Source organism: Pongo abelii, chromosome 9 (assembly GCF_028885655.2).
Source record: "Pongo abelii isolate AG06213 chromosome 9, NHGRI_mPonAbe1-v2.0_pri, whole genome shotgun sequence".
Classification (NCBI taxonomy): domain Eukaryota; kingdom Metazoa; phylum Chordata; class Mammalia; order Primates; family Hominidae; genus Pongo; species Pongo abelii.
This window is the reverse complement of record NC_071994.2, coordinates 33,126,349-33,152,922: the sequence shown is the minus strand read 5'-3', so window position 1 is coordinate 33,152,922 and position 26,574 is coordinate 33,126,349. Positions and strand designations below refer to the sequence as shown.

The 26,574-nt window shown below is 38.2% G+C and overlaps 1 protein-coding gene across 3 annotated transcripts in view; it reads left to right on the top strand.

Annotated features, from left to right (window-relative positions):
* The window catches only part of CAPRIN1 (cell cycle associated protein 1), a 49,803-nt gene extending 25,599 nt beyond the window's left edge, over nt 1-24,204 (top strand). For all 3 annotated transcript variants that reach the window (XM_024255521.3, XM_063728490.1, XM_024255522.3), the window contains 13 exons: nt 2,572-2,709; nt 5,756-5,808; nt 5,886-5,972; nt 9,328-9,483; nt 9,569-9,677; nt 12,322-12,383; nt 13,108-13,218; nt 13,458-13,607; nt 14,850-15,000; nt 19,520-19,714; nt 20,248-20,348; nt 20,747-20,810; nt 22,347-24,204. In XM_024255521.3, coding sequence (XP_024111289.1) covers nt 2,572-2,709; nt 5,756-5,808; nt 5,886-5,972; nt 9,328-9,483; nt 9,569-9,677; nt 12,322-12,383; nt 13,108-13,218; nt 13,458-13,607; nt 14,850-15,000; nt 19,520-19,714; nt 20,248-20,348; nt 20,747-20,810; nt 22,347-22,411 — 1,442 coding nt within the window. In that variant the 3' untranslated portion in view covers nt 22,412-24,204. The remainder of the gene's footprint in view (nt 1-2,571; nt 2,710-5,755; nt 5,809-5,885; nt 5,973-9,327; nt 9,484-9,568; nt 9,678-12,321; nt 12,384-13,107; nt 13,219-13,457; nt 13,608-14,849; nt 15,001-19,519; nt 19,715-20,247; nt 20,349-20,746; nt 20,811-22,346) is intronic.
* Nucleotides 24,205-26,574: the final 2,370 nt, after the last annotated feature.

Here is a 26,574-nt window from a genome sequence, read left to right as displayed (position 1 = left end):
AATTGAATAAAATTTAGAAATGTATACATAACATTCATTTACTATTTACTATTTGGTTTATTTCTTTTTTGTTTCTCTGTATGTTTAATCTGTAATGTGGAAATCAGAGCACCAGCAACAAACAACTAAAACTGGGAATATGGTAGTCCTAACTTCACATGGTCTTGTATGTGACTTAACTGTGTTTGAGGTGGACAGATTAACATCAGATTGACTTTCCACAGCTTTTGGTAATAGATAGGGACTGTTTGTTTTATGGCTGAAGTTTTGTGAAACAATTATTGTATTTCATACATTCTGCTCATGGTTATTGCCTTAGTTTTTCTTTAGTTTGTCTTAGACATCTGCTAATTTGAGGATGTTAATTTTTTTCTGTATTTAAAATATGCTGATACTTGGTCTAGTTTTCTTTGTGAGCTCCTTATTCTCAAACATGCAACTGTGAACTGATTTTTTTAAAAAGGGACATTTACGTTTCACTCCTTCAGTAAGCTAGGAATTTACGTTTTTAGCCTTCTGTGAAACCAGGGAATAGATTCTTATCTTTGCCATTTATAAGGTTGCATTAGGAAGGTAGATTTTTGAACATAAAATGAAAGTATCTGTATTTATGCATTTTTAGCTATTGGTTGAAAAGAAATCAGATTGGATTATAAGCTTTAATCACCAAAATGGTATGAGCTTTAATTGGCAAAATTTAGAAGAGTATATTTGCTTTAAGGAAATGGATGCCAGTCCTTGTCTGTCCTTTCTTCATTTAAGAAATAATTTTCTTGGTTTGTTAACATTTACTCTGGTCTGTATTTCTTTGTACAATATGTGTTTACCTTTTTGCTTTTAGTTCTGCAAGTTCTATATGTATAAGCTTGTTAGCTTAAAAAAGTAGTTTTAAGTCAAGCTTCATCAGATTTTCATGAACATTGTTGAAGAGTAACAAAGGTGTTATTAAACCTTTAAGCTTATAGCTTGTTTTGGGGTTATTTTCTACCTAATCTTGTTCCCACATCTTAGGAATGTAACATCTTTACAATGGAAAAGTACTAATCTTTATAATGGGAAGGTACTAATATACCCAAATTAGTGTTTTTATGTACATTTGATTTGTATCTATAACTCCTTGAAAACAGTTTTGAGCCAGGAGCCCCTGAAATGAAATAAGGAAAACATATGAAGTGTTCATTATCTAAAGAGTTATTGGTAGTTTATTAGGATTAATTTCCCAGTGCTTTTAATACAATATGGGCCTCAAAGTTTTATTTTTCTTTACAGTGACCTATCAGGGAGTGGCCCTACTGTGTATCTATTAATAATATACAAGCTAAGGAAATTGAAAGTAATAACTCTTCATACATCTCCCCCTCTGCCCTGCACTTTTTAAAAATATCCTGGTACACCAAATTCTGATAGTTTTTGTTTGTTTTTGAATATCTTTCGATTGTCTACTTCTTTCTCTTCTACTTTTATACCTTGCTCTTGTCTGATGCAGTTGCTTAACTGAGTCCACCCCTCTCCCTCTTTAAAATCTTTAGTGGCTTCATCTCAGTTTTATTTTATATAAGTTTGTCCTTAACTTCAAGGACATTCATGGTCTGGCTTTTACCAGTTTCTCCAGCCACATCTTTCCCTATGCTTTTTCTTTATTCCCTGTATTTTAGCCACAGTGGCTTCCTTTCCTTTTCTTGTATTTGACATCTTTTGTATAGGACTTTGTAATGCTCTTTCTTCTCCCTTGAAACACTTCTTCCCCTCTACTCTTCTAGATTTCAACTCTTGTAGCACTTACCTAGGAAAGCCTTTTGTGGCCTCACTCTGATTGGGTCCAGTCCATTGTACTTCTGTGTAGTACTTTTCACAGATGTAAGTTTTTTATAGTTGTATTGGATACCACTTCTGTTAGACCATAAGCTTATTGAGGGGATATATTGTGTCTTTACATACCTTTTTGTTTTCCCAGTGCCTAGCATATTGTCTAATATGTAGTAGGTGCTGAATAAATACTTTTGAATGAATAAATGTAAAATGTCATCTTTTTCCACCTAACTAGTTTACTTAAAATACATAAAGTTCAGGCCGGGCATGGTGGCTCATGCCTGTTAATCCCAGCCCTTTGGGAAGCCGAGGTGGGCATATCGCCTGAGGTCAGACCTTCACTAGGCAACATGGTGAAACCTTGCCTCTACTGAAAATACAAAAATTGGCTGGACGTGGTGGTACACGCCTCTAAACTCAGCTACTTGGGAGGCTAAGGAACAAGAATTGCTTGAATCTGGGAGGCAGAGGTTGCAGTGAGCTGAGATAACGCCACTGCACTCCAGCCTGGGTTTCAGAGCAAGACTGTATCTCAAAAACAAACAAACAAAAAACCCATAAAGTTTAATATAACTGCATTCTTCTTGTTCCCTATCATTCTGTAATACATTTCTGTTCTTGGTGAAATGTAATCTTTTTATGTGTATATGTGTTTTAGTAACAGTTATTTTTTAATCACAATATTTTATAGAATGTTGGATCTTCTTCAAGCCGGGCATCCTCAGATAAGTCTTACATTATAATTCATGTTCTTTTTCTTAGATAAAGTTCTAAAGGAAATTGTTGAGCGTGTTTTTCAGTCAAACTACTTTGACAGCACCCACAACCACCAGAATGGGTTGTGTGAGGAAGAAGAGGCAGCCTCAGCACCTGCAGTTGAAGACCAGGTACCGGAAGCTGGTGAGTATTAGGTGGATATCAACTTTAGTTTAGGGTTCTGGTTTTATTTGATTTTGCTACAAGTTTAAACTATACACTTACTTAGTTTTCATATATGTACACTAGATTTTATTTTTAAAGAGACTTTAAGCATGACAAAATTTTTTTTTTTATTTTTGAGACAGAGTCTCGCTCTGTTGCCCAGGCTGGAGTGCAGTGGCATGATCTTGGCTTACTGCAAGCTCCGCCTCCTGGGTTCACGCCATTCTCCTGCCTCAGCCTCCTGAGTAGCTGTGACTACAGGCGCCCGTCACCATGCCTGGCTATTTTTTTGAATTTTTAGTAAAGACGGGGTTTCACTGTGTTGGCCAGGATGGTCTCGATCCCTTGACCTCGTGATCCACCCGCCTCGGCCTCCCAAAGTGCTGAGATTACAGGTGTGAGCCACTGCGCCCGGCCTTGACAAAATGTTAAGACAGATTATTAAGAGTAATTCCTACCAGTATTTGTTATATTTGTCTTAGTAGTCATTTGTCTTACTAGTCTTGATCACTATTATAAACTGATAGTTCTTTTGCAGTAATATTGATGGGCAGGAGTATGGGTGAGGGCCAGCTGTTACAAGGATTTTCAAATAGGTTTCTGTCTGACATGCCCAGATTTGCTATTTACCATGCCAGTGCATTGGATGAATAGTATGAGTTGCTTTTGTTTTGTTTTGTTTTGTTTTAATCATGGGGAGATTATAACTCCATAATCTTGAACTATAAATTCCTCCAAGGCAAGGGGTCTTTTCCAGTTAATTTTATCATGTAGCACAACACTAATTATATAGCTAGACACTTAACTGTGAATACTTTTATGATAACTCTTATGTTGATGAGTAAAATTCTGAATACAAGGAAACATTGGAGCATAAATTTTGTTAGAATCAGAGTGCCTGAATTTAAATCTTGGCTTCAACACTTACTAGCTCTGTAACTTTGGGCAAGTTAATGAAACTCTTGTACCTCAGGTTCCCCATTTAGAAAATATGTCAAGTGTGTATACAGTGCCTGACACATGGTAAGCACTTAGTAACTGGTAGCTAGTAGGTTGAAACTAGAAGCGAAGATTGTACATTGGTGGAGTTACTAGTTGGAGATTAATATAAGGCAGTCTTTTTCCCCCTCTTACCACTTTACTAAGTAAAGTAAGATTTTTAATCTGCTTTATACTATTACTTATGAGACGGGAGAGGGCTTTTAATATAGTAGCTCTTTATTTGCATTATACATGATCTGAAATAGCTACTGTTGAACCTCAAGTAATTCTGGAATAAATGGTAAAGAAGACTTTCTAAAATACAAAACACTGTTAATTAACTTTATAAATAAGTTTGTAAGTAAATTCAGATTATGTGATGGCAAACTATTATTTGGAATTTATTCTTTTTTTTTTTTTTTTTGAGACAGAGTCTCTGTCTGTCACTCAGGCTGGAGTGCAGTGGCGTGATCCTGACTCACTGCAACCTATGCCTCCCGGGTTCAAGTGATTATCCTGCCTCAGGCTCCTGAGTAGTGGGGACTATAGGCGCACCACCATGCCAGGCTAATTTTTGTATTTTCAGTAGAGACGGGGTTTCACCATGTTGGTCAGGCTGGTCTCGAACTGCTGACCTCAGGTTATCTACCCGCCTTGGCCTCCCAAAGTGCTGGGATTACAGGCATGAGCCACTGTGCCCAGCCAGCCTTTTTTTTTTTTTTTTTGAGTCAGAGTCTAACTCTGTTGCCTACGCTGGAGTGTAGTCGCATGATCTTGGCTCACTGCAGTTTCCACCTCCGAGGGTCAAGCAATTCTCCTGCCATAGCCTCTCGAGTAGCTGGGATTATAGGTGCATGCCACCACACCTGACTCGATTTTTTTGTACTTTAGTAGAGACAGGGTTTCACCATATCAGCCAGGCTGGTCTCGAACTCCTGACCTCAAGTGATCCACCCGCATTGGCCTCCCAAAGTCCTGAGATTATAGGCGTGAGCCACCATGCCTGGCCTTAAGTTGAATTCTTTTTTGGGAGGGCAGGGGGCACTGAGTCTCACTCTGTCACCCAGGCTGGAGTGCAGTGGTGCGATCTCAGCTTGCTGCAACCTCTGCCTCCCGGGTTCAAGCTATTCTCGTGCCTCAGCCTTCCCAGTAGCTGGTATTACAGGCACACACCACCATGTCTGGCTAATTTTTGTATTTTTGGTAGAGACGGCATTTCACCATGTTGGCCAGGCTGGTCTCAAGCTCCTGACCTCAGATGATTCCCCCCACCTTGGCCTCCCAAAGTGCTGGGATTAGAGGCGCGAGCCAGCGCACCTGGCCTAGTTGAATTCTTAACTTTAAAAAAGATTTATTACACTTTATGGCATCATTTCTAAAAATAGACTTTCTTTCTATTTTTTATTTTTATTTTTGAGATGCAGTTTTGCTCTTGTTTCCCAGGTTGGAGCACAATGGCCTGATCTCGGCCCACTGCAACCTCTATCTCCCAGGTTCAAGCGATTCTCCTGCCTCAGCCTCCTGAGTAGCTGGGATTACAGGTGTCCGCCACCATGCCCGGCTAATTTTTTGCATTTTTAGTACAGTTGGGGTTTCACCAGGTTGGCCAGGTTGGTCTTGAACTCCTGACCTCAGGTGATCCACCTGTCTTGGCCTTCCAAAGTGCTGAGATTACAGACGTGAGCCACTGTGCCTGGCCGACTTTATTTTTTTAGAGCAGTTTTAGGCTCACAGCAAAACTGAACAGAAAGTGTAGAGATTTCCCATTTACTTTCTACCCTCACAGATGCACAGCCTCCCTCATTGTCAGCATCCCCCCCCCCCCCCCCACCAGAGTGGTACATTTGTTAACAATGGATAAACCCACACTGACACATTATTATCACCCAAAGTCCATAGTTTACATGTGGGTTTACTCTTAGTGTTATAATTATCTGGGTTTGGACAAATGCATAATGATGTGTATCTACCAATATCACACAGAGTAGAGTAGTATCACTGACCTAAAAATCCTTTTGTTTTGCACCATTTTTTAACCTCTTAGAACCTGAGCCAGCAGAAGAGTACACTGAGCAAAGTGAAGTTGAATCAACAGAGGTATGATTTTAATTTAATGCTGCCTTTACTTTGCTGCCTTTCAAACAAATGTCTCAAACATTTACTTTGCTTTGCAGTATGTAAATAGACAGTTCATGGCAGAAACACAGTTCACCAGTGGTGAAAAGGAGCAGGTAGATGAGTGGACAGTTGAAACGGTTGAGGTAAGAGTTCTCTGTATTGCAAAGTTGTTGTCTTTGTCTTCAGTTAGTAATTTTTATCTCTACTGAGAACAAATTAAGATTGTTTTTTGCAGTATTATTACATTTATTATAATAACAAACTCATTACACCAGACTGTTACTTCCAAAAAATGAATGTTTATTCCTGTGGATGTTTAATAGGATCACTGCTTTGCTGAACCAATTTAAAAAAATTGTTTTATACAAAGTTATTATTTTATACAAAGTTATCTGTGGATTAATCTGTTACCATGATTTGTCTCTTACTGAAATTAGGTTGCTCTGTAAAAATCTGGGCTCCCACACTGATAGCTGTGTTTTGGGGTATCATCTTGCACTCCTCCTTTACCCTAATGCTGTTTGGTCATCAGGCTGTAGACTTCCTCTGGTGTTTTCTAATGCTGTCTCTCAACTGATAATGATGATTTTTTTCGGGTCCTCATGTCTAGTTCAGTGACTCTCTTCATATTACTCCTCTCTGACTGCCTCCAGACCACCCTATTCATTGTCACAACTTAATTATTGGAAAAGTTAGTTTTAAGTTACTTATACAGCTCACGTCTGTAATCCCAGCACTTTGGAAGGCCAAGACAGGTGGATCACCTGAGGTCAGGAGTTCAAGACCAACCTGGCCAACCTGGTGAAACCCCAACTCTACTAAAAATGCAAAAAATTAGCCGGGCATGGTGGCGGACACCTGTAATCCCAGCTACTCAGGAAGCTGAGGCAGGAGAATCGCTTGAACCTCGGAGATGGAGGTTGCAGTAACTTAAAGCTAATAACTCTCTTCATATTACTTCTCTCTGACTGCCTCCAGATCATCCTATTCATTGTCACAACTTAATTATTGGAAAAGTTAGCTTTAAGTTACTTGTACCTGAGGCTCTCAGTGCTGCCTTGTTACCTGTAAGATAACAGTCCAAAAACCTTACCAACTGGTCCTGGCCTTCCTTTTGATCTTCTTTTAGATGTCTTTCTTTACACCCCCAAAGTGCAGGAAAATAGCTGTAAGCTGAGGGTAATATGCTTTTCTTTTTAATATGTTATTCTTATATCAAGACCATTCTCTTGGCCGGGCACGGTGATTCATGCCTGTAACCCCAGCACTGTGGGGCTGAGGCAGGTGGATCACATGAGGCTAAGAGTTTAAGACCAGCCTGGCCAACATGGTGAAACCCAGTCTCTACTTCAAAAACAAACAAAAACCTGGGCGTGGTGGTGCATGCCTGTAATCCCAGCTACTTGGGAGGCTGAGGTACTGGAACTGGACGGAAGTTGTAGTGAGCTGAGATCGTGCCACTGCATTCCAGCCTGGTTGACAGAGACTCTGTCTCAAAAGAAGAAGAAGAAAACCCATTTTCCAAAGAGATTGCAAAGATTTTTTTTTTTTTTTTGAGAGTCTCACTCTTGCCCAGTAGAGATGGGGTTTCACCATTTTGGCTAGGCTGGTGTTGAATTCCTGACCTCAAGTGATCTGCCCGTTTCAGCCTCCCAAAGTGCTGAGATTACAGTCATGAGCCACTGCGCCTGGCCCATAGATGTTATAATTGTGCCAGCAACTTCATCCCTCTATTGGAGCACCAGAATGCCCCATTGATAAGATAAAGAGAGTAGGCACTTACCCCAGAAAGGTACTTGGGATGAAAATACTGCTCAGGAAGTCCCAACAAAATAGTGTATATTTGCTGAATTAAAGAATGCAGTTCAGAAATGTTACAGGAGGATTAGAAGAGAAATCAATCAAAAAGATTAGTAGAGTGGTGATTTACAGTTATTACTTGTTATACCAGGGGCATTGGTTTTAGGACACTCCCACACACCGAAGTCTGCTCATACTCAAGTTGTGCCATGTGTCTGTGGGACCCACATATATACAGGTGTTTCACATCTCAAGAGTACTGGAGGATAAGTGAACCTGTGCAGTTCAAGCCCATGTTGTTCAAATGTCGGCTGTATATATGAGGTGTACAAACCCATTGAGTCTTGACTAAGTAGATGGGATATATGTTTTTAGGGGAGCCAGGTAATAGGGATGTATTAGCATGGATGTAGAAGTAGAAATGAACTATTAGCATATTTGTTTTATTGAACATAGAATGCAAGGTAAATATTGACATAGTAGGAAGAAGTTGGGAAGCAGTATACAGTGCTTTGTAGTTAAGTATTTTTGGGATTTTATTTGAGAAGAGCATACTACTTACCACTGTGCCAGTATGGTTTGTTCTTTGTATCTGGTAGGTGATTCTTTCTAAAGGCTATCCACATGAGATTCCACGAATTTTTGGAGCATCCTCAAGTTGGTATTACACAGATTGTTGGTTTCGCTTTGGTAGTGATTTTCATCTGTGTTGTTTATAAAGGGAATAGCTGATTTTGCGTAGTTTCAACCAGTATGACTTGTCCAGTTTTAAATCCAGACAGAATAATATAAATTTGATGTAATAAAAGATAGGATTTCCTTGCAGAGCAGGGAATTACTAAGAACAATAACCAGAGGAAATTATTAGAGCTGGGAAAAGGCTAATAGAGTGAGCTTCGGCTTCTGTAGCAGTTTAGATGAGTTGGTAAAGCTTGATCCTATGGTGTTGGCTGAGAAAATGCAATGGGAAAAACCCAAATCTTGATGATAATAATAGCTAACATTTCTTGAGTGCTGTGTACCAGGTTGTGAGATAGATATATATTTGACATAGATATATAAATCCAGTTACTATAGAAGGCATAACAGTTTTAAGAAAAATACATTATTTTAAGATGTAAACACAGGTAATCTTTCTTTGAAAGCAGCTTATAAAATAAATCTGAGGCTGGGCATGGTGGCTCATGCCTGTATTCCCAGCACTTGGGAGGCCGAGGCGGGTGGGTCACAAGGTCAGGAGTTCAAGACCAGCCTGGCCAACATGGTGTGAAACCCTGTCTCCACAAAAATTAGCCGAGTTTGGTGATGGGTGCCTGTAATCACAGCTACTTGAGAGGCTGAGGCAGGAGAATTGCTTGAACTCGGGAGATGGATGTTGCAGTGAGTCGAGATCCTGCCACTGCTCTCCAGCCTGGGCTACAGAGCTAGATTCCGTCTCAAAAAAATAAAAAATTAAAAAAAATATAAACCAACATGAAATGCTACATAGTGGTCTTATGGAACTGAAACACTGTAGAAGTGATGACATTTTTCAGAATGTTAAATTTGGCATAAATGTAGTTCATTTGGGTAACTGCATTAAAGCCTGTTCTGTTTATAGTATAGATGGTATATGTAGTTTGGGGGACCCATCATGGTGGTAGTGAGTAGAGCTTTTTTGCTCTCCTATTCCTTCTTATCCTTTTGTTTCTACCTTAGGTGGTAAATTCACTCCAGCAGCAACCTCAGGCTGCATCCCCTTCAGTACCAGAGCCCCACTCTTTGACTCCAGTGGCTCAGGCAGATCCCCTTGTGAGAAGACAGCGAGTACAAGACCTTATGGCACAAATGCAGGGTCCCTATAATTTCATACAGGTATGTTCATTTTAGTCAAACACTGTAACAGAAAGTTTAAGTGTTTATATTATTTGACTTTATTCTATCCTAACTTAACCTGTAGGATTCAATGCTGGATTTTGAAAACCAGACACTTGATCCTGCCATTGTATCTGCACAGCCTATGAATCCAACACAAAACATGGACATGCCCCAGCTGGTTTGCCCTCCAGGTTAGTAGTGGTACGTTTTTATGTGAGAGAGAAGTATAAGGCCAGTACTTTCAGGTTTTAAAAAGATTGTGAAAATAAATTTTGTTTATTTTAATGACTGTTTAATTTTGACTCTTAGGTCTTTTAATTTGATAAAAAAAAGTTATTGTTCCTATAATTTGAATTAAAAATGTAGTTCCATAATTGTTTATTTTTAAACTTTTCATTGGCATGTAGATATAGAAAAATATACGCAAGTTTAATGAGTTTTTATAAACTGAAAACACCTGCAGCTAGATTAAGAAATGAAACATTACCAGTACCCCAGAAACCTACGTTGTTTCCTTTCAATCACTAGGTACCCTCACCCCTAGCGATAGCAACCACTTCCGTACTTGTAACTATAATAGACCAGTTTTGCCTGTTTTTGTAACTTTAACAAGTGAAATTTTGCTTGGCTTTTAAAATTTCAAAATTAATCTAGGAGTAAAAATAATAGAGGTGCCTTTTTTTGAATGCTTTTAGCTTTCTAGGAGAATTTCTGGATTTTATTACCTTAAAAAAAATACACAGCAATGAAGTGTGTGAGGGAATATGTAAGAGGCAAAGGGAAGAGAGAAACCACAAGACAGTTTCAGACTCTTTCTGGACTTAACACCATTATTTGTAGTAGTAGCACTAAATAGTGTTGGTGTCTTCCATTGGGTTAAGTGGACCTTCTCTCCAGGACTATTAGTGATTGTGAGTCATCTTGGTTTTTCCCAGAACACATCAGTTTTAGTTGCACAAAAGTGGAACTAAATAAAATAACCTATTTAATGTTGCATGATGTTAAATATCATAAAAGAAATTGCAGAGTAAAAGTATGTTTAATGACAGTTAATTTGGTGTAAGGTAGTTAGGATTTTTCTGAAGTAAAGGGAGCTCATATCTCTCACATTTCTATCAAGAGTTTTAGAAAACAGATCAAAGATGACACCTATAAGAGAGCAATCATGGTTTTTAGTGTTCATTTTCTGAGCTCTACCAAAGGAAGAGAATAAGTCGTTTTCTCAGCTGGGGAATTGTGTGAAAGTCAGTATACATAGCACTGATAAAACCTGTAAGGCTATTTAGTTATTTACATAATGCTGAGTCCATTAGACTCTCCAGTGAAAATGGGTGCTTTCTTAATGACTAATCAAAGATCGTCGTTTTCATTATCTGTTTAATCATTGTTGGGAAGGGAGGTGGGAGAGTGATCGGAATTGTTAAGAAGATGCATGCTGAGTTGAATGTAGGCTGTTAAAAAGTATATATTATTTATTTATTTATTTAGAGACTCAGTCTTGCTTTGTCGCCAGGCTGGAGTGCAGTGGCGCATTCTTGGCTCAGCTCACTGCAACCCCCGCCTCCCGGGTTCAAGGGATTCTCCTGCCCCAGCCTCCCCAGGAGCTGGAAGTACAGGTGCACACCACTACACCCAGCTAATTTTTGTATTTTAAGTAGAGACGGGGTTTCACCATGTTGGCCAGGATGGTGTCAATCTCTTGACCTCGTGATCCACCCGCCTCGGCCTCCCAAAGTGCTGGGATTACAAGCGTGAGCCACTGTGCCTGGCCAAAAAGTACATATTTTAAATTTTCTTTTTCTCTAGAAACATTTGAAATTGAAAGTTGATTATATTAACATATATTGAGCTGGGTATGGTAGCTCATGCCTGTAATCTCAGTGCTTTGGGAGGCTGAGGAGGGAGGATCACTTGAGCCCAGGAGTTTGAGACCAGCCTGAGCAACATAGACCCCTCCTCTACAAAAAAATTAAAAATTAGTCAAATAAAAAAGTGAGCTTGGCAGGGTGGCATGCATCTATAGTCCCAGCTGCTCAAGAAGCCAAGATGGGAGGATTTCTTGAGCCCAGAGTTTGAGACTACAGTTAGCTATGATGGTGCCACTGCACTCCAGCCTGGGCAACACAGTGAGACCCTGTTTCAGAAGAAACAAAAGATAAAAATGGAATACTATCTGTCTGAGGTCTGGAGTATGAATAATGCCACTTTATTGTACAGCTTTAAAAGTCTTTTCTCATGGCACTGATTATTTGTTAGTGCATTCTATTAACATTTTACTTTACTCTTGGAAAAAACAAGATGAAATCAATTGTGAAAGTAAACTGTTAAATAATAACCACTGCCGGTAAACTAAAATGCTCACTTGAAAGCTAAAATTTTATCTGCATTTCCCAATTTATTTTCATGATTGCTAAAAAGTTTGTTTATGGTTTGGCTATAGAAATTTACCTTTAATTGCCGGGCATGGTGGTTCATCCCTGTAATCCCAGCACTTTGGGAGGCTGAGATGGGCAGATTGCTTGAGCCTAGGAGTTTGAGACCAGCCTGGGCAACATGGCAAAACCCTGTCTCTATTAAAAATACAAATATTATCCGAGTGTGGTGGCACACACCTGTAGTCACAGTTACTTGGGAGGCTGAGGTGGGAGGATCACTTGAGCCTGGGAGGCAGAGGTTGCAGTGTGCTAAGATCACATCACTGTACTCCAGCCTGGGTGACAGAGCGAGACCGCCCCCCCCCAAAAAAAGCCTTTAATAGCGAAATAAAAGGTATTTAGACGCGTCTCTCTAAAAATTTAATTTTGTTTGACAAAAATATTTTGGTTACCTTTGCAGTTCATTCTGAATCTAGACTTGCTCAGCCTAATCAAGTTCCTGTACAACCAGAAGCTACACAGGTAAGAGTGATAAAACTATTTTCTTCAGGGCCAGGTGAGGTGGCTCATACCTATAATCCTAGTACTTTAGGAGGCTGAGATGGGAGGATCACTTGAGGTCAGGAGTTCAAGACCAGTCTGGGCAGTGTAGCGAGACACCATCTCTATTTTTAAAAAATAATTAAAAAATATTTTTTCACTTTTGTTTTAATTGGTTCCTTGATTTCTTTCTTAGCTTATGAAAGAAAGGTATGAATTTCATCAGTGTCCAAGTCTTCTGTTGGAATTCAACAAATTTATTGTTGTGGATAGCTGTCAGCCTTTATTTTTATGTTTAGGTTCATTTTTCCTCTTGATGACTTTTTAAGTTTTTCTTAAGTCTTGCATTTTAAATAACGTATTATAATATAATCAGCTTTTTTTATTTAGAACTGAGAATTTCAGAAGACATAGTTTAGACATAATTCTAAAATTTAGTGCAGATTTCTCCATCTTAGAAGTACTTGTGGAAGGCTTTTATAATGAGACTTGGGTTTATTTAACGTCGAGCTTCAAAAATATATAGTTTTTTTGCAATTTTTAGGTTTTATGTTATACAAATTTAAAGAGAGATGGTAGTATTAATTTCTCCCTTCTTTAGCAGTTGTATCTATTTCTTAGCCTTATGTGTCTTAGAGGTAACTCGTTTTTTTAACAGCCAATTTTGTAAGCAGGAAGAAGCTTTTATTTATTTATTTATGTCTAGGTTCCTTTGGTATCATCCACAAGTGAGGGGTACACAGCATCTCAACCCTTGTACCAGCCTTCTCATGCTACAGAGCAACGACCACAGAAGGAACCAATTGATCAGATTCAGGCAAGTTCTGTTACCAGGTCACATACATTTGATGAGGCACTTACTCATGAATTGAACAGAGGTACATTACCATTAATACCATGATTCTTCTTTTTGGACCTACTTTGCTTTCATGAAATATTTGAGTTTGTTAATACACATAAGTTTGAGATTAATTTACCACTTTAGTACATCTGTTCACTTTTTGTTAGGCTAAGTTTAGTTTACCGCTAAAGTGCATCTATTCACTTTGTGTTTAGGCAACAATCTCTTTAAATACAGACCAGACTACAGCATCATCATCCCTTCCTGCTGCGTCTCAGCCTCAAGTATTTCAGGCTGGGACAAGCAAACCTTTACATAGCAGTGGAATCAATGTAAATGCAGCTCCATTCCAGTCCATGCAAACGGTAAGCAAATTAACTAACATTAATTGCCTAGTATGTAATGTGAATCATGGTAGATTTTCCTTTATTTTTTAAAGGTCTTCATTTAACTGTGCTTGAGTCTGCATCTTTCGTTAACTGTAGGGTATATTTAATTGGACATAAACTGATTATTCCAGAGATGAACTGATATTAACGGATATTCTAGAGATAAATTTTAGGCTTATGAGTGATGTGCCTGCATCATCTTAATTTGTAGTTTTACCCTTTTGATTTGATTAACAAAAGTTTAAACATTCAAAGAAATAGACTAATATAACATCCATATAATCATTACCTAGATTTAATAGTTGCCCTGTTTGCTTAATCTTTTATTTTACTGAAGTATTTTGAAGTTTCAGATGTTATGCTTTACCTTGATTCTTGAGCAAGCACCTTTAGAGAATTTCTAGAAAATCATAATAATACTATAATCTGTGGGGTGCAGCTAAATCGGTGCTCAGAGGAAAGTTCGTAAGATTAAATATTAAAATAACTTGATTAAAATGTTAATAATGAAAAAACATTCAACTCTGTTAAAGTTCATAGAATAAATTTCTGTAAGTGATACTGCATCAGGAGTTTGTCTTATTTATTTATTTTTTGAGACAAAGTCTTGCTCTGTCGCCCAGGCTGGAGTGTAGTGGCGTGATCTCAGCTCACTGCAATATCTGCCTCCTGGGTTCAAGCGATTCTCATGCCTCAGCCTCTGGAGTAGCTGACACTACAGGCATAAGCCACCATGCCCAGCTAATTTTTGTATTTTTAGTAGAGACGGGGTTTCACCATGTTGGCCAGGCTGGTCTTGAACTTTTGGCTTCAGATGATCTGCCTGCCTCAGCCTCCCAAAGTGCTGGGATTACAGGTGTGAGCCACTGTGCCCGGCCAGGATTTGTCTTTTAAAAAGATTTCTCATATATGTAAAAGTATTTCCAAGGCTGCTGATTGCATGTCTTTTTATTTTTTTTTATTCCCTACTTCCATTTCACAGCATGTTGTTATACTCCCCTTTAAGTACTATATGGTATATATGTCTTTTTCCACATTGAAGCACTTGGAGGGATTTGTGTGTGTGTGTGTGTGTGTGTGTGTGTGTGTGATGTTTTTGTGTTTGAGACCTCTGTGATGTCTTTATTTATGTCTGAGGTAAAACCACCATTGAGTTTGGCCATGTTATAAAGCAGAGAATAAAAGGATGAACTAATCATTTACTTTATTTACTAACAGGTGTTCAATATGAATGCCCCAGTTCCTCCTGTTAATGAACCAGAAACTTTAAAACAGCAAAATCAGTACCAGGCCAGTTATAACCAGAGCTTTTCTAGTCAGCCTCACCAAGTAGAACAAACAGAGCTTCAGCAAGAACAGCTTCAAACAGGTACGAAATCCAGTGTCACCTCATTGGCTCCTTGCTTTCCAGCACAGTTATTGACAGTGTTAGGACAGTTTAGACTTCAGAGTGGTGGTGTCCAAGAGTTTCTGTTTTAGTAGTAGACCATATGAATTTTTCATTTCAGATCATGAGTTAAATTGAGTCTGTACTTGTATATGTGAATTATGTGCAATTTTTGGAGGCTTTATAGCCATTTTCCTTTTGTCACTGAACTTACATAATATCCCTGTTGCATGGTATAATTTATATGGAATTAAATTTGTTACTTGAATTACCATAAACTGTACTTTTTTTTTTTTTTTGAGATGGGGTCTCACACTGTCACCCAGGCTGGAGCGCAGTGCCGCCATCTCGGCTCACTGCAACCTCTGCCTCCTGGACACAAGCAATCCTCCCTACCTCAACCTCCCAAGTAGCTTGGGAATACACGCATGTGCCACCACGCCCAGCTAATTTTTTGTATTTTTGGTAAAGTTGGGGTTTCACCATGTTGCCCAGGCTTGTCTTGAACTTCTGAGCTCACGTGATCTGCCCACCTCAGCCTCCCAAAGTGCTGGAATTAAAGGCGTGAGCCATTGCACCTGGTGATAAACTATACTTTTAATTGTTAATTGATTGAAGGCTTTTAGCATGATATCTGGCATTGAGTCAGTTAGACAAAGTTAAGAAAAAACTCATGGTGGCTGCATTTCGTGGACTGGGTTGAAACATAATCTGTTTTGTCAAGTAAGGTCATAATTTGGCTAGTTACCATACCTGTCACGATAGTAATGTAGGTAGGGACACTTTTATTTATTTGAGACAGGTTCTCACTTTGTTGCCCAGGCTGGAGTGCAGTGATGCTAGCATAACTCACTGCAGCCTCAAACTCCTGGGCTCAATGATCCTCCTCCCTCAGCCTCCTGAGTAGTTGGGACTACAGGTGCTTACCACCATGGCTGGCTAATTTTTTTTTTTTTTTTTTTTTTTTGTAGAGACAGGGTCTCCAGGAGCTTACTATGATGCCAGGCTGGTCTCCAGCTCCTTGCCTTGAGCGAACTTATTGTCTCTGTCTCCCAGAGTGGTGGGATTATGGGCATGAACTACCTTGTCTAGCTCGATAGAGATACTTTAGATTTTTTTTTTTTAATTTTTTTAAAGAAATGGGGTCTCTATCTGTTGCCCAGGTTGGAGTGCAGTGGTGTAATCATGTACTGGAGCCTTTAACTCCGGAGCTCAAATCATGTACTGGAGCCTTTAACTCCCCACAAGTAGCTAGGACTGCAGGCTTTTCTCAAACTCAGGTCCTCCAGCAGTCCTCCCACCTCTACCTTATAATGCATGGGGATTATAGGCATGAGCCACCATGATGTCTTCTTTAGTTCTTTGGTTCTTTAATTCCTCAGAATTTAATTGGAATCCCACAACAAACCAGCAGTCAGAGGAGTTAATACTTTTATTTTGTCAGCCCGATTTTGAAAAGTTGTAAAATTTTCTAATTATTCAATTTCTTGGTAAACTTGGATCAGCATTAGATTTTTCAGTAGTAAATTCTTACATATCCTGTAGTATTCAGTATCACTAATATGAAGCTTGAATCTTCCATACTCTGATAGAAGTTATCAGTTATACTATGCTCAGCTTTCGAATGATAAAAACTAGTGGCGTGATCACCATGGCTCACTGTAACCTCTGCCACTGGGTTCAAGGGATCCTCCTACCTCAGTCTCTCAAGTAGCACAGGCATGTGCCACCATGCCTGGCTAATTTTTTCTTTTTTCAATTTTTTTTTATTTTTAGTAGAGAGAGGGTTTCACCATATTGTCCAGGCTGGTCTCGAACTCCTGGTCTGGGCTCAAGTGATCTGCCTGCCTTGACCTCCCAAAGTGCTGGAATTACACTCACACCAGTCACATACGCAGCAAGTTCTCTTTAATCTCAGGGCCTTCATACTTAATTTCCTTCTTGCCGAAAACTTTTTCCCACTGATAAGTACATGGATTGCTTTTTCTATTTTTTTTAAAAAAAGTTCATTTGTTTATTTTTAATTGAGAAGTAGAAACTATATATATGTGTATTTATCGCGTACAGCATGATGTGTTGAAATGTGTGTCCATTGTGGGCAGGCTTCATGGCTGGCACCTATAATCCCAGCTACATTTGAGGCTGAGGTGGGAGGATTGCTTGAGGCCAGGTGTTCATGATGAAATAATATGTATACATTGTGGGCCATTGTCCAGTGCATTGATGCAATCTCGGCTCACTGCAACCTCCGCCTCTTGGGTTCAATCGCTTGGGTTCAAGCGATTTTCCTGCCTAGGCCTCCTGCCTCAGCCTTCCAAAGTGCTGGGATTACAGGCGTGAGCCACCATGCCCGGCCTGATATTTGTTGAACAAATCATTTCAGTATGTCCCATCATTCTAGAAATTTTAATTTGAATTAGTGTCTAATTAGGAACAACATAACAAAAGAATCTTTGGCTTTTTAAAATGGCCTACAAGTTTATACTTTACCAAAATTTAAGTAGGAATTTGGGTATTTTAAAATAAAATGAAGGCTGGGTGTGGTGGCTCACGCCTGTAATCCCAGCTCTTTGGGAGGCCCGCTTGAGACCAGGAGTTTGAGACCAGCCTGGGAAACACAGAGCCCCACCTCTATAAAATAAATACAGAAATTAGCAGGGTGAGGTGGTGAATGCCTGTAGTTGTAGCTACTCAGGAGGCTGAGGCCGGAGGGTCACTTGAGCCCAGGAGTTCAAGGTTGCAGTGAGCCATGATTATTTGACTGAACTCCAACCTCAGCAACACTGGGTGAGAGAGCTAGACCTTGTCTTAAAAGTAAAAATTAAATAAAATAAAGATGACACTTAAGTTATTATGCTGTGAGTTCCTTCCTTTCTTTCTTTCCTTTCCTTTTTCCTTTCTTTTTTGAGACAGAGTCTGGCTCTTGTCTCCCAGGCTGTGGAGTGCAGTGGTACGATCTCGGCTCACTGCAACTTCTTCCTTCCAGGCTTAAGCCATCCTCCCACCTCAGCCTCCCAAGTAGCTGGGACCACAGGCATGCACCACCATGCCTGGCTAATTTTTGTATTTTGTTGTTGTTGTTGTTGTTGTTGTTGTTGAGATGGGGTCTCACTGTGTTGCCTAGCTGGTCTCAAACTCCTAAGCTCAAGCAATCTGCTCAGCTTGGCCTCCCAAAGTGCTGGGATTACCAGCGTGAGCCACTACACCCAGCCTGGCTATGAATTTCTTACAGTGAGATTTGATCAAGATTAAAAGCTGTTATTGATAAAAAGTGATTTTAAAATTCAGTTCTTTTGGCTACTTTGTACGTGGATACAAATGAACCATTTTACAAGGAAAATGTTACGTGTATTTGTCATTCACTTACAATTTTAAATTTTGGGAATATAATAAAAGGCAATCTGTAAAAAGATGACACTGATGTAGTTGGTTTACTAAGTAATTCAAGAGGAGCCGTGGCTCTCTCTTTTTCTCTAGGTATTCCCTAGTGCTTTCATCGTAAAATAGGATTCTAACAACTATTAATGTATTTGGAGTTTCTTAAGGGTGTAAAATAGGTCAAGTAAAGATTTTCGAGAGTCATACAGCTGCTTTTCTCTCTGCCCCAAAAGGGGAGATTTGGGTTGGCCAGCAGCTTCTGACCCTTGTTGTTAGTGTGTGGGCCTTCCTTTGTTCTGTTGCCTTCCTCACCTCCCAGAGGTACTTTTAGCACCCTATTTTTTTCTCCTCTTTGAATTATAAACATTGTTCTGTAGTATTAAATTTTTGAAAATTCTAGATTCTAGAACTCTCTCCATTGTGGATGGAGCTTGTATATATGTTAGTGCGTACCTTCTAGAACCTTCAAGTGGGTTGAGTGCCAATGTGAGTACCATGTGATTGTTTTCTAAATTGGCAATACTTGCCATTTTAAATACTTTGAAATGGAATTTGGCATTAAGGGCTACAAGTCGAAGGCCTCTGCTGATTAAACTCTGTAGTTGATGACATATTCTACCATATAGCTGCTTAAATATGAGAGAGTGGTTTTGTATGTTTTACTAAGTAAAAAAAGAGGATATTTAAAAGAATAAGAAAACTTCTACCACTAAGGAGCTTTATATTTTATAATGAAAAGAAGTAATTAAATGGTACAAAATGGTAATGTACTAAGAGTAAATCTTTTGAGTTATTTTGGGTCTCTTGTGCTGAAAAGTAGATGCCTTTCAGAAGACGTTAATATAGCCTTTCAAATAATTTGTTTGGAAGGATCACTCATGCACCCTGCTTTCAAAGGTTTGGAATTGTGGTTGGAGAATTTTACCCCCATTAGCTGAGTCTAAGGGTAGGAGAAAGGTAAGAGACTTTATTCATGTGTAGTTTTTCTTATCATTGTATGCAAATTTAAGGATTAAACTTTAAAGAGACTGTATAAGACACTTCTTAAACTAGAAAGTGCATGGGAGAACAAACGGTAATGAACTCTGTGTATATATATATCTTTTTCTTTTTTAAATTATAGTGGTTGGCACTTACCATGGTTCCCCAGACCAGTCCCATCAAGTGACTGGTAACCACCAGCAGCCTCCTCAGCAGAACACTGGATTTCCACGTAGCAATCAGCCCTATTACAATAGTCGTGGTGTGTCTCGTGGAGGCTCCCGTGGTGCTAGAGGCTTGATGAATGGATACCGGGGCCCTGCCAATGGATTCAGAGGTAAAAAAATAAAAAAGGAGGTTCTAATGACGTTTTACTAGTTCAAATTATTTTTTGATTTTTAAAATATACCACACAGTTTTTGGGAAGGATGTATCTGCATTAGCCTCTTATGTGTAATTTAAACAAAATGTATATTTTGGTACAATTGGTATAATTTGTGTATTTGGTATAATTTGTTATTTAAGTAACAAATCATGGAATTTTTGTTCATTTGGTTATGTCAAATTAATGTCTACCACTATCTCCTAGAGGATAAGTATTTTCCGCATTACCAAAACTTATGGGGATTGTTTATTATGTTTGTATAGATGTGTGTTTACATGCATAGATGGGTTAAAAGTTTATTTTCTGAGGGGCAGTTAGTACTTATAGAAATTTATAAACAGATTGGATCAAGATAGGAAATTGGAGATTAATTTGATTAACTAGCCTGGCTTATAATTTCTAGTTCTTCCCGTCTTCATTAATAAAAAAGTAAAAATTCCTTGTGAAGATAAGAAAATTATTTCTTTTCTTGTCCTAAATTTTAGGAGGATATGATGGTTACCGCCCTTCATTCTCTAACACTCCAAACAGTGGTTATACACAGTCTCAGTTCAGTGCTCCCCGGGATTACTCTGGCTATCAACGGGTAGGTAAAGTAGTTCTAAAGTGTAAACCTGAACTAAATATACCAATGAAAGTGACGTAGTGTTGTTGCTTAATGAACCTAAGTAACTAATTTGGCGTTAACTTTGTGGTGTCCAAGACACTTTGTTGAAACAAAAGCTTTTAGTACTCAACATAAGTACTCCTTTAGTAAAGCCTGTTAAAGACAGTGATTTCCAAGAGCAGAGAAATATATTTCACTGAATGTTCTTTGAGAATAGTAGAAGTACAATTACAGAATAAGGTGTAGCTGTGATAAAGTGATACTGAAGTGTTTAAAAGATTAAGGAAGAATTCTGTATTGAGTGTTAGACTGAAAGAATAGATGGGTAAGCATTTTTTTAAAAGTACCTTTTCAATACTAACTAGCTTGTCTTTTAGGATGGATATCAGCAGAATTTCAAGCGAGGCTCTGGGCAGAGTGGACCACGGGGAGCCCCACGAGGTAATATTTTGTGGTGGTGATCCTAGCTCCTAAGTGGAGCTTCTGTTCTGGCCTTGGAAGAGCTGTTCATAGTCTGCATGTTAGGAATACATTTATCCTTTCCAGACTTGTTGCTAGGGATTAAATGAAATGCTCTGTTTCTAAAACTTAATCTTGGACCCAAATTTTAATTTTTGAATGACTTTTCCCTGTTACTATATAAACTGTCTTGAAAACTAGAACATATTCTCTTCTCAGAAAAAGTGTTTTTCCAACTGAAAATTATTTTTCAGGTCCTAAAACCTGCTAAATGTTTTTAGGAAGTACTTATTGAAACATTTTTGTAAGACATTTTTGGAATGAGATTGAACATTTATATAAATTTATTATTCCTCTTTCATTTTTTTGAAACATGCCTATTATATTTTAGGGCCAGACACCCTTTAATGGCTGGATAAGCCATAGTTGACATTTAGAGAACCATTTAGAAGTGATAGAACTAATGGAATTTACAATGCCTTTTGGACCTCTATTAGTGATATAAATATCAAGTTATTTCTGACTTTTAAACAAAACTCCCAAATTCCTAACTTATTGAGCTATACTTAAAAAAAAATTACAGGTTTAGAGAGTTTTTTGTTTTTCTTTTACTGTTGGAAAACTACTTCCCATTTTGGCAGGAAGTTAACCTATTTAACAATTAGAGCTAGCATTTCATGTAGTCTGAAATTCTAAATGGTTCTCTGATTTGAGGGAGGTTAAACATCAAATAGGTTTCCTCTATTGGCCATAACATGTATAAAATGTGTTAAGGAGGAATTACAAAGTACTTTGATTTGAATGCTAGTAGAAACTGGCCAGGAAAAAGGTACATTTTTCTAAAAATTAATGGATCACTTGGGAATTACTGACTTGATTAGAAGTATCAAAGGATATTTGCATGTGAATGTGGGTTATGTTCTTTCCCACCTTGTAGCATATTTGATGAAAGTTGAGTTAACTGATAGCTAAAAATCTGTTTTAACAGCATGTAAAAAGTTATTTTATCTGTTAAAAGTCATTATACAATTTTGAATGTTATGTAGTTTCTTTTTAACAGTTTAGGTAATAAGGTCTGTTTTCATTCTGGTGCTTTTATTAATTTTGATAGTATGATGTTACTTACTACTGAAATGTAAGCTAGAGTGTACACTAGAATGTAAGCTCCATGAGAGCAGGTACCTTGTCTGTCTTCTCTGCTGTATCTATTCCCAACGCTTGATGACGGTGCCTGGCACATAGTAGGCACTCAATAAATACTTGTTGAATGAATGAATGAATGAGTACTGGTGGAATACTCCATTAGCTCTACTCTTCTTTTAGCTAAGAGAACATGAGCAAATTTGCGCATGACAGCTTCCAGGACAGGGGAAACTTGAACACTGAAGAATTGACCTCTTAAGCCTAATAATGTGGTGACAGGCTGCCCACATGCTTCTTGACTTCAGATGAAAATCTGCTTGAAGGCAAAACAAATAATATTTGAAAGAAAAATCAAATGCCATTTTTGTCTTCTAGGTCGTGGAGGGCCCCCAAGACCCAACAGAGGGATGCCGCAAATGAACACTCAGCAAGTGAATTAATCTGATTCACAGGATTATGTTTAATCGCCAAAAACACACTGGCCAGTGTACCATAATATGTTACCAGAAGAGTTATTATCTATTTGTTCTCCCTTTCAGGAAACTTATTGTAAAGGGACTGTTTTCATCCCATAAAGACAGGACTACAATTGTCAGCTTTCTATTACCTGGATATGGAAGGAAACTATTTTTACTCTGCATGTTCTGTCCTAAGCGTCATCTTGAGCCTTGCACATGATACTCAGATTCCTCACCCTTGCTTAGGAGTAAAACAATATACTTTACAGGGTGATAATAATCTCCATAGTTATTTGAAGTGGCTTGAAAAAGGCAAGATTGACTTTTATGACATTGGATAAAATCTACAAATCAGCCCTCGAGTTATTCAGTGATAACTGACAAACTAAAATATTTCCCTAGAAAGGAAGATGAAAGGAGTGGAGTGTGGTTTGGCAGAACAACTGCATTTCACAGCTTTTCCAGTTTAATTGGAGCACTGAACGTTCAGATGCATACCAAATTATGCATGGGTCCTAATCACACATATAAGGCTGGCTACCAGCTTTGACACAGCACTGTTCATCTGGCCAAACAACTGTGGTTAAAAACACATGTAAAATGCTTTTTAACAGCTGATACTGTATAAGACAAAGCCAAGATGCAAAATTAGGCTTTGATTGGCACTTTTTGAAAAATATGCAACAAATATGGGATGTAATCCGGATGGCCGCTTCTGTACTTAATGTGAAATATTTAGATACCTTTTTGAACACTTAACTGTTTCTTTGAGACAATGACTTTTGTAAGGATTGGTACTATCTATCATTCCTTATGACATGTACATTGTCTGTCACTAATCCTTGGATTTTGCTGTATTGTCACCTAAATTGGTACAGGTACTGATGAAAATCTCTAGTGGATAATCATAACACTCTTGGTCACATGTTTTTCCTTTAGCTTGAAAGCTTTTTTTAAAAAGGAAAAGATACCAAATGCCTGCTGCTACCACCCTTTTCAATTGCTATCTTTTGAAAGGCACCAGTATGTGTTTTAGATTGATTTCCCTGTTTCAGGGAAATCACAGACAGTAGTTTCAGTTCTGATGGTATAAGCAAAACAAATAAAACATGTTTATAAAAGCTGTATCTTGAAACACTGGTGTTCAACAGCTAGCAGCTTATGTGATTCACCCCATGCCACGTTAGTGTCACAAATTTTATGGTTATCTCCAGCAACATTTCTCTAGTACTTGCACTTATTATCTTTTGTCTAATTTAACCTTAACTGAATTCTCCATTTCTCCTGGAGACATTTATATTCAAAGTGATAATTCCTTCCCTTAGATGCATAGGGAGAGTCTCTAAATTTGATGGAAATGGACACTTGAGTAGTGACTTAGCCTTATGTACTCTGTTGGAATTTGTGCTAGCAGTTTGAGCACTAGTTCTGTGTGCCTATGAACTTAATGCTGCTTATTGTCTCATTCTGACTTCATGGAGAATTAATCCCACCTTTAAGCAAAGGCTACTAAGTTAATGGTATTTTCTGTGCAGAAATTAAATTTTATTTTCAGCATTTAGCCCAGGAATTCTTCCAGTAGGTGCTCAGCTATTTAAAAACAAAACTATTCTCAAACATTCATCATTAGACAACTGGAGTTTTTGCTGGTTTTGTAACCTACCAAAATGGATAGGCTGTTGAACATTCCACATTCAAAAGTTTTGTAGGGTGGTGGGAAATGGGGGATCTTCAATGTTTATTTTAAAATAAAATAAAATAAGTTCTTGACTTTTCTCATGTGTGGTTGTGGTACATCATATTGGAAGGGTTAACCTGTTACTTTGGCAAATGAGTATTTTTTTGCTAGCACCTCCCCTTGCGTGCTTTAAATGACATCTGCCTGGGATGTACCACAACCATATGTTATCTGTATCTTAGGGGAATGGATAAAATATTTGTGGTTTACTGGGTAATCCCTAGATGATGTATGCTTGCAGTCCTATATAAAACGAAATTTGCTATCTGTGTAGAAAATAATTTCATGACATTTACAATCAGGACTGAAGTAAGTTCTTTACACAGTGACCTCTGAATCAGTTTCAGAGAAGCGATGGGGGAGAAATGCCTTCTAGGTTTTGAACTTCTCTACATTAGTGCAGATGTGGTGAATGTGTAAAGGTGTTCATAGTTTGACTGTTTCTATGTATGTTTTTTCAAAGAATTGTTTCATTTTTTGAACTATAATTTTTCTTTCTTTGGTTATTTTACCATCACAGTTTAAATGTATATCTTTTATGTCTCTACTCAGACCATATTTTTAAAGGGGTGCCTCATTATGGGGCAGAGAACTTTTCAATAAGTCTCATTAAGATCTGAATCTTGGTTCTAAGCATTCTGTATAATATGTGATTGCTTGTCCTAGCTGCAGAAGGCCTTTTGTTTGGTCAAATGCATATTTTAGCAGAATTTCAAGGAAATGATTGTCACACATGTCACTGTAGCCTCTTGGTGTAGCAAGCTCACATATAAAATACTTTTGTATATGCACAATATAAATCATCTCGTGGATATGAAACTTCTTTCTTAAAACTTAAAAAGGTAGAATGTCATTGATTATCTTGATTAGGGCAGTTTTATTTCCAGATCCTAATAATTCCTAAAAAATATGGAAAAGTTTTTTTCAATCATTGTACCTTGATATTAAAACAAATATCCTTTAAGTATTTCTAATCAGTTAGCTTCTACAGTTCTTTTGTCTCCTTTTCTATGCAGCTCTTACGTGGGAGACTTTTCCACTTAAAGGAGACATAGAATGTGTGCTTATTCTCAGAAGGTTCATTAACTGAGGTGATCAGTTAACAACTAGTTGAGCAGTCAGCTTCCTAAGTGTTTTAGGACATTTGTTCATTATATTTTCAGTAATATAACTAGAGGAAATGGAATGCAGATAAGTGCCGAATTCAAACCCTTCATTTTATCTTTAAGCTCCTGAATCTGCATTCCACTAGGGTTCTTTTTAAGCATTCTAAATTTTAGTTGATTATAAGTTAGATTTCACAGAATCAGTATTGCCCTTGATCTTGTCCTTTTTATGGAGTTAACGGGGAGGAAAACCCCTCAGGAAAACGAAAGTAAATTGTTAAGGCTCATCTTCATACCTTTTTCCATTTTGAATCCTACAAAAATACTGCAAAAGACTAGTGAATGTTTAAAATTACACTAGATTAAATTATATGAAAGTCTGGTTTTCTCAGTCCTTGAACGAAGTCTGCTTAAGTTGTTAAAAACCATCCAGCAAAAGCTGTAAGTGAAGAAGTGCTACTGGTGTGAGGAGAGGAAAAGGTTATAAAAGAAATCTGATAGCCTCATCTTCTAAAACGCTTCTCAGCCTCTGCTACTAATATCCTACTTTTAACAAGCTGTTCTGAAGCCTAATCCAGTTACATAAGCGGTACGGCTGTTTTGAGTAGAGGCAGTGGAAGATCAGCAGTTAGTTCCTGATCATCTAGCAAAGGCATTTGTGTATTAATGCTTATTTGGAAATACCAATTGTAAGTACTGTGTTTAATAGGGAGACACTGTATTAAGCAACTGAACTAAGGCTTTATTCAGCAAATTAGGGTATCCTTTGCCTAGCATCGTGCCAAGCACTAGGCATTTAGTGGTGACAAAAATTACTGTGGTTTCTGCTTTCATTGAACTGTCTAATCAAAGACTGATGACACCAAAGTGTAGCAAATGCCATGATGGAGCAGTGTAGTTGATGGTAGATATTAAAGCCATGACTGAGTGTATACCCTAGTTAAAATGATCAGGGGAGACTTAACTGAAAGGGGTAATTGAGCTAGATTTGAAGGATGAGTGGTAGACTAATCAAAGAAAGGGAGAGAAGAACATATCTAAACATCTGATCACCAGTGACTGAGAAAGTTATCAGGATCAAGTGGAAAGACAAAGGACTAGCAGAGTTACAGGTTAGAGAAACAGGTAAAGGCTACTATGGACGGCGTAATAGTTGCATCGCATGTTTTGTCTCTTAAGAACAGTTGCAAACTATTGAAGGTTTTAAAGCTGTGTGTTGGGCCGGGTGTGGTGGCTTGTGCCTGTAATCCCAGCACTTTGGGAGGCCGAGGCGGGTAGATCACGAGGTCAGGAGTTTGAGA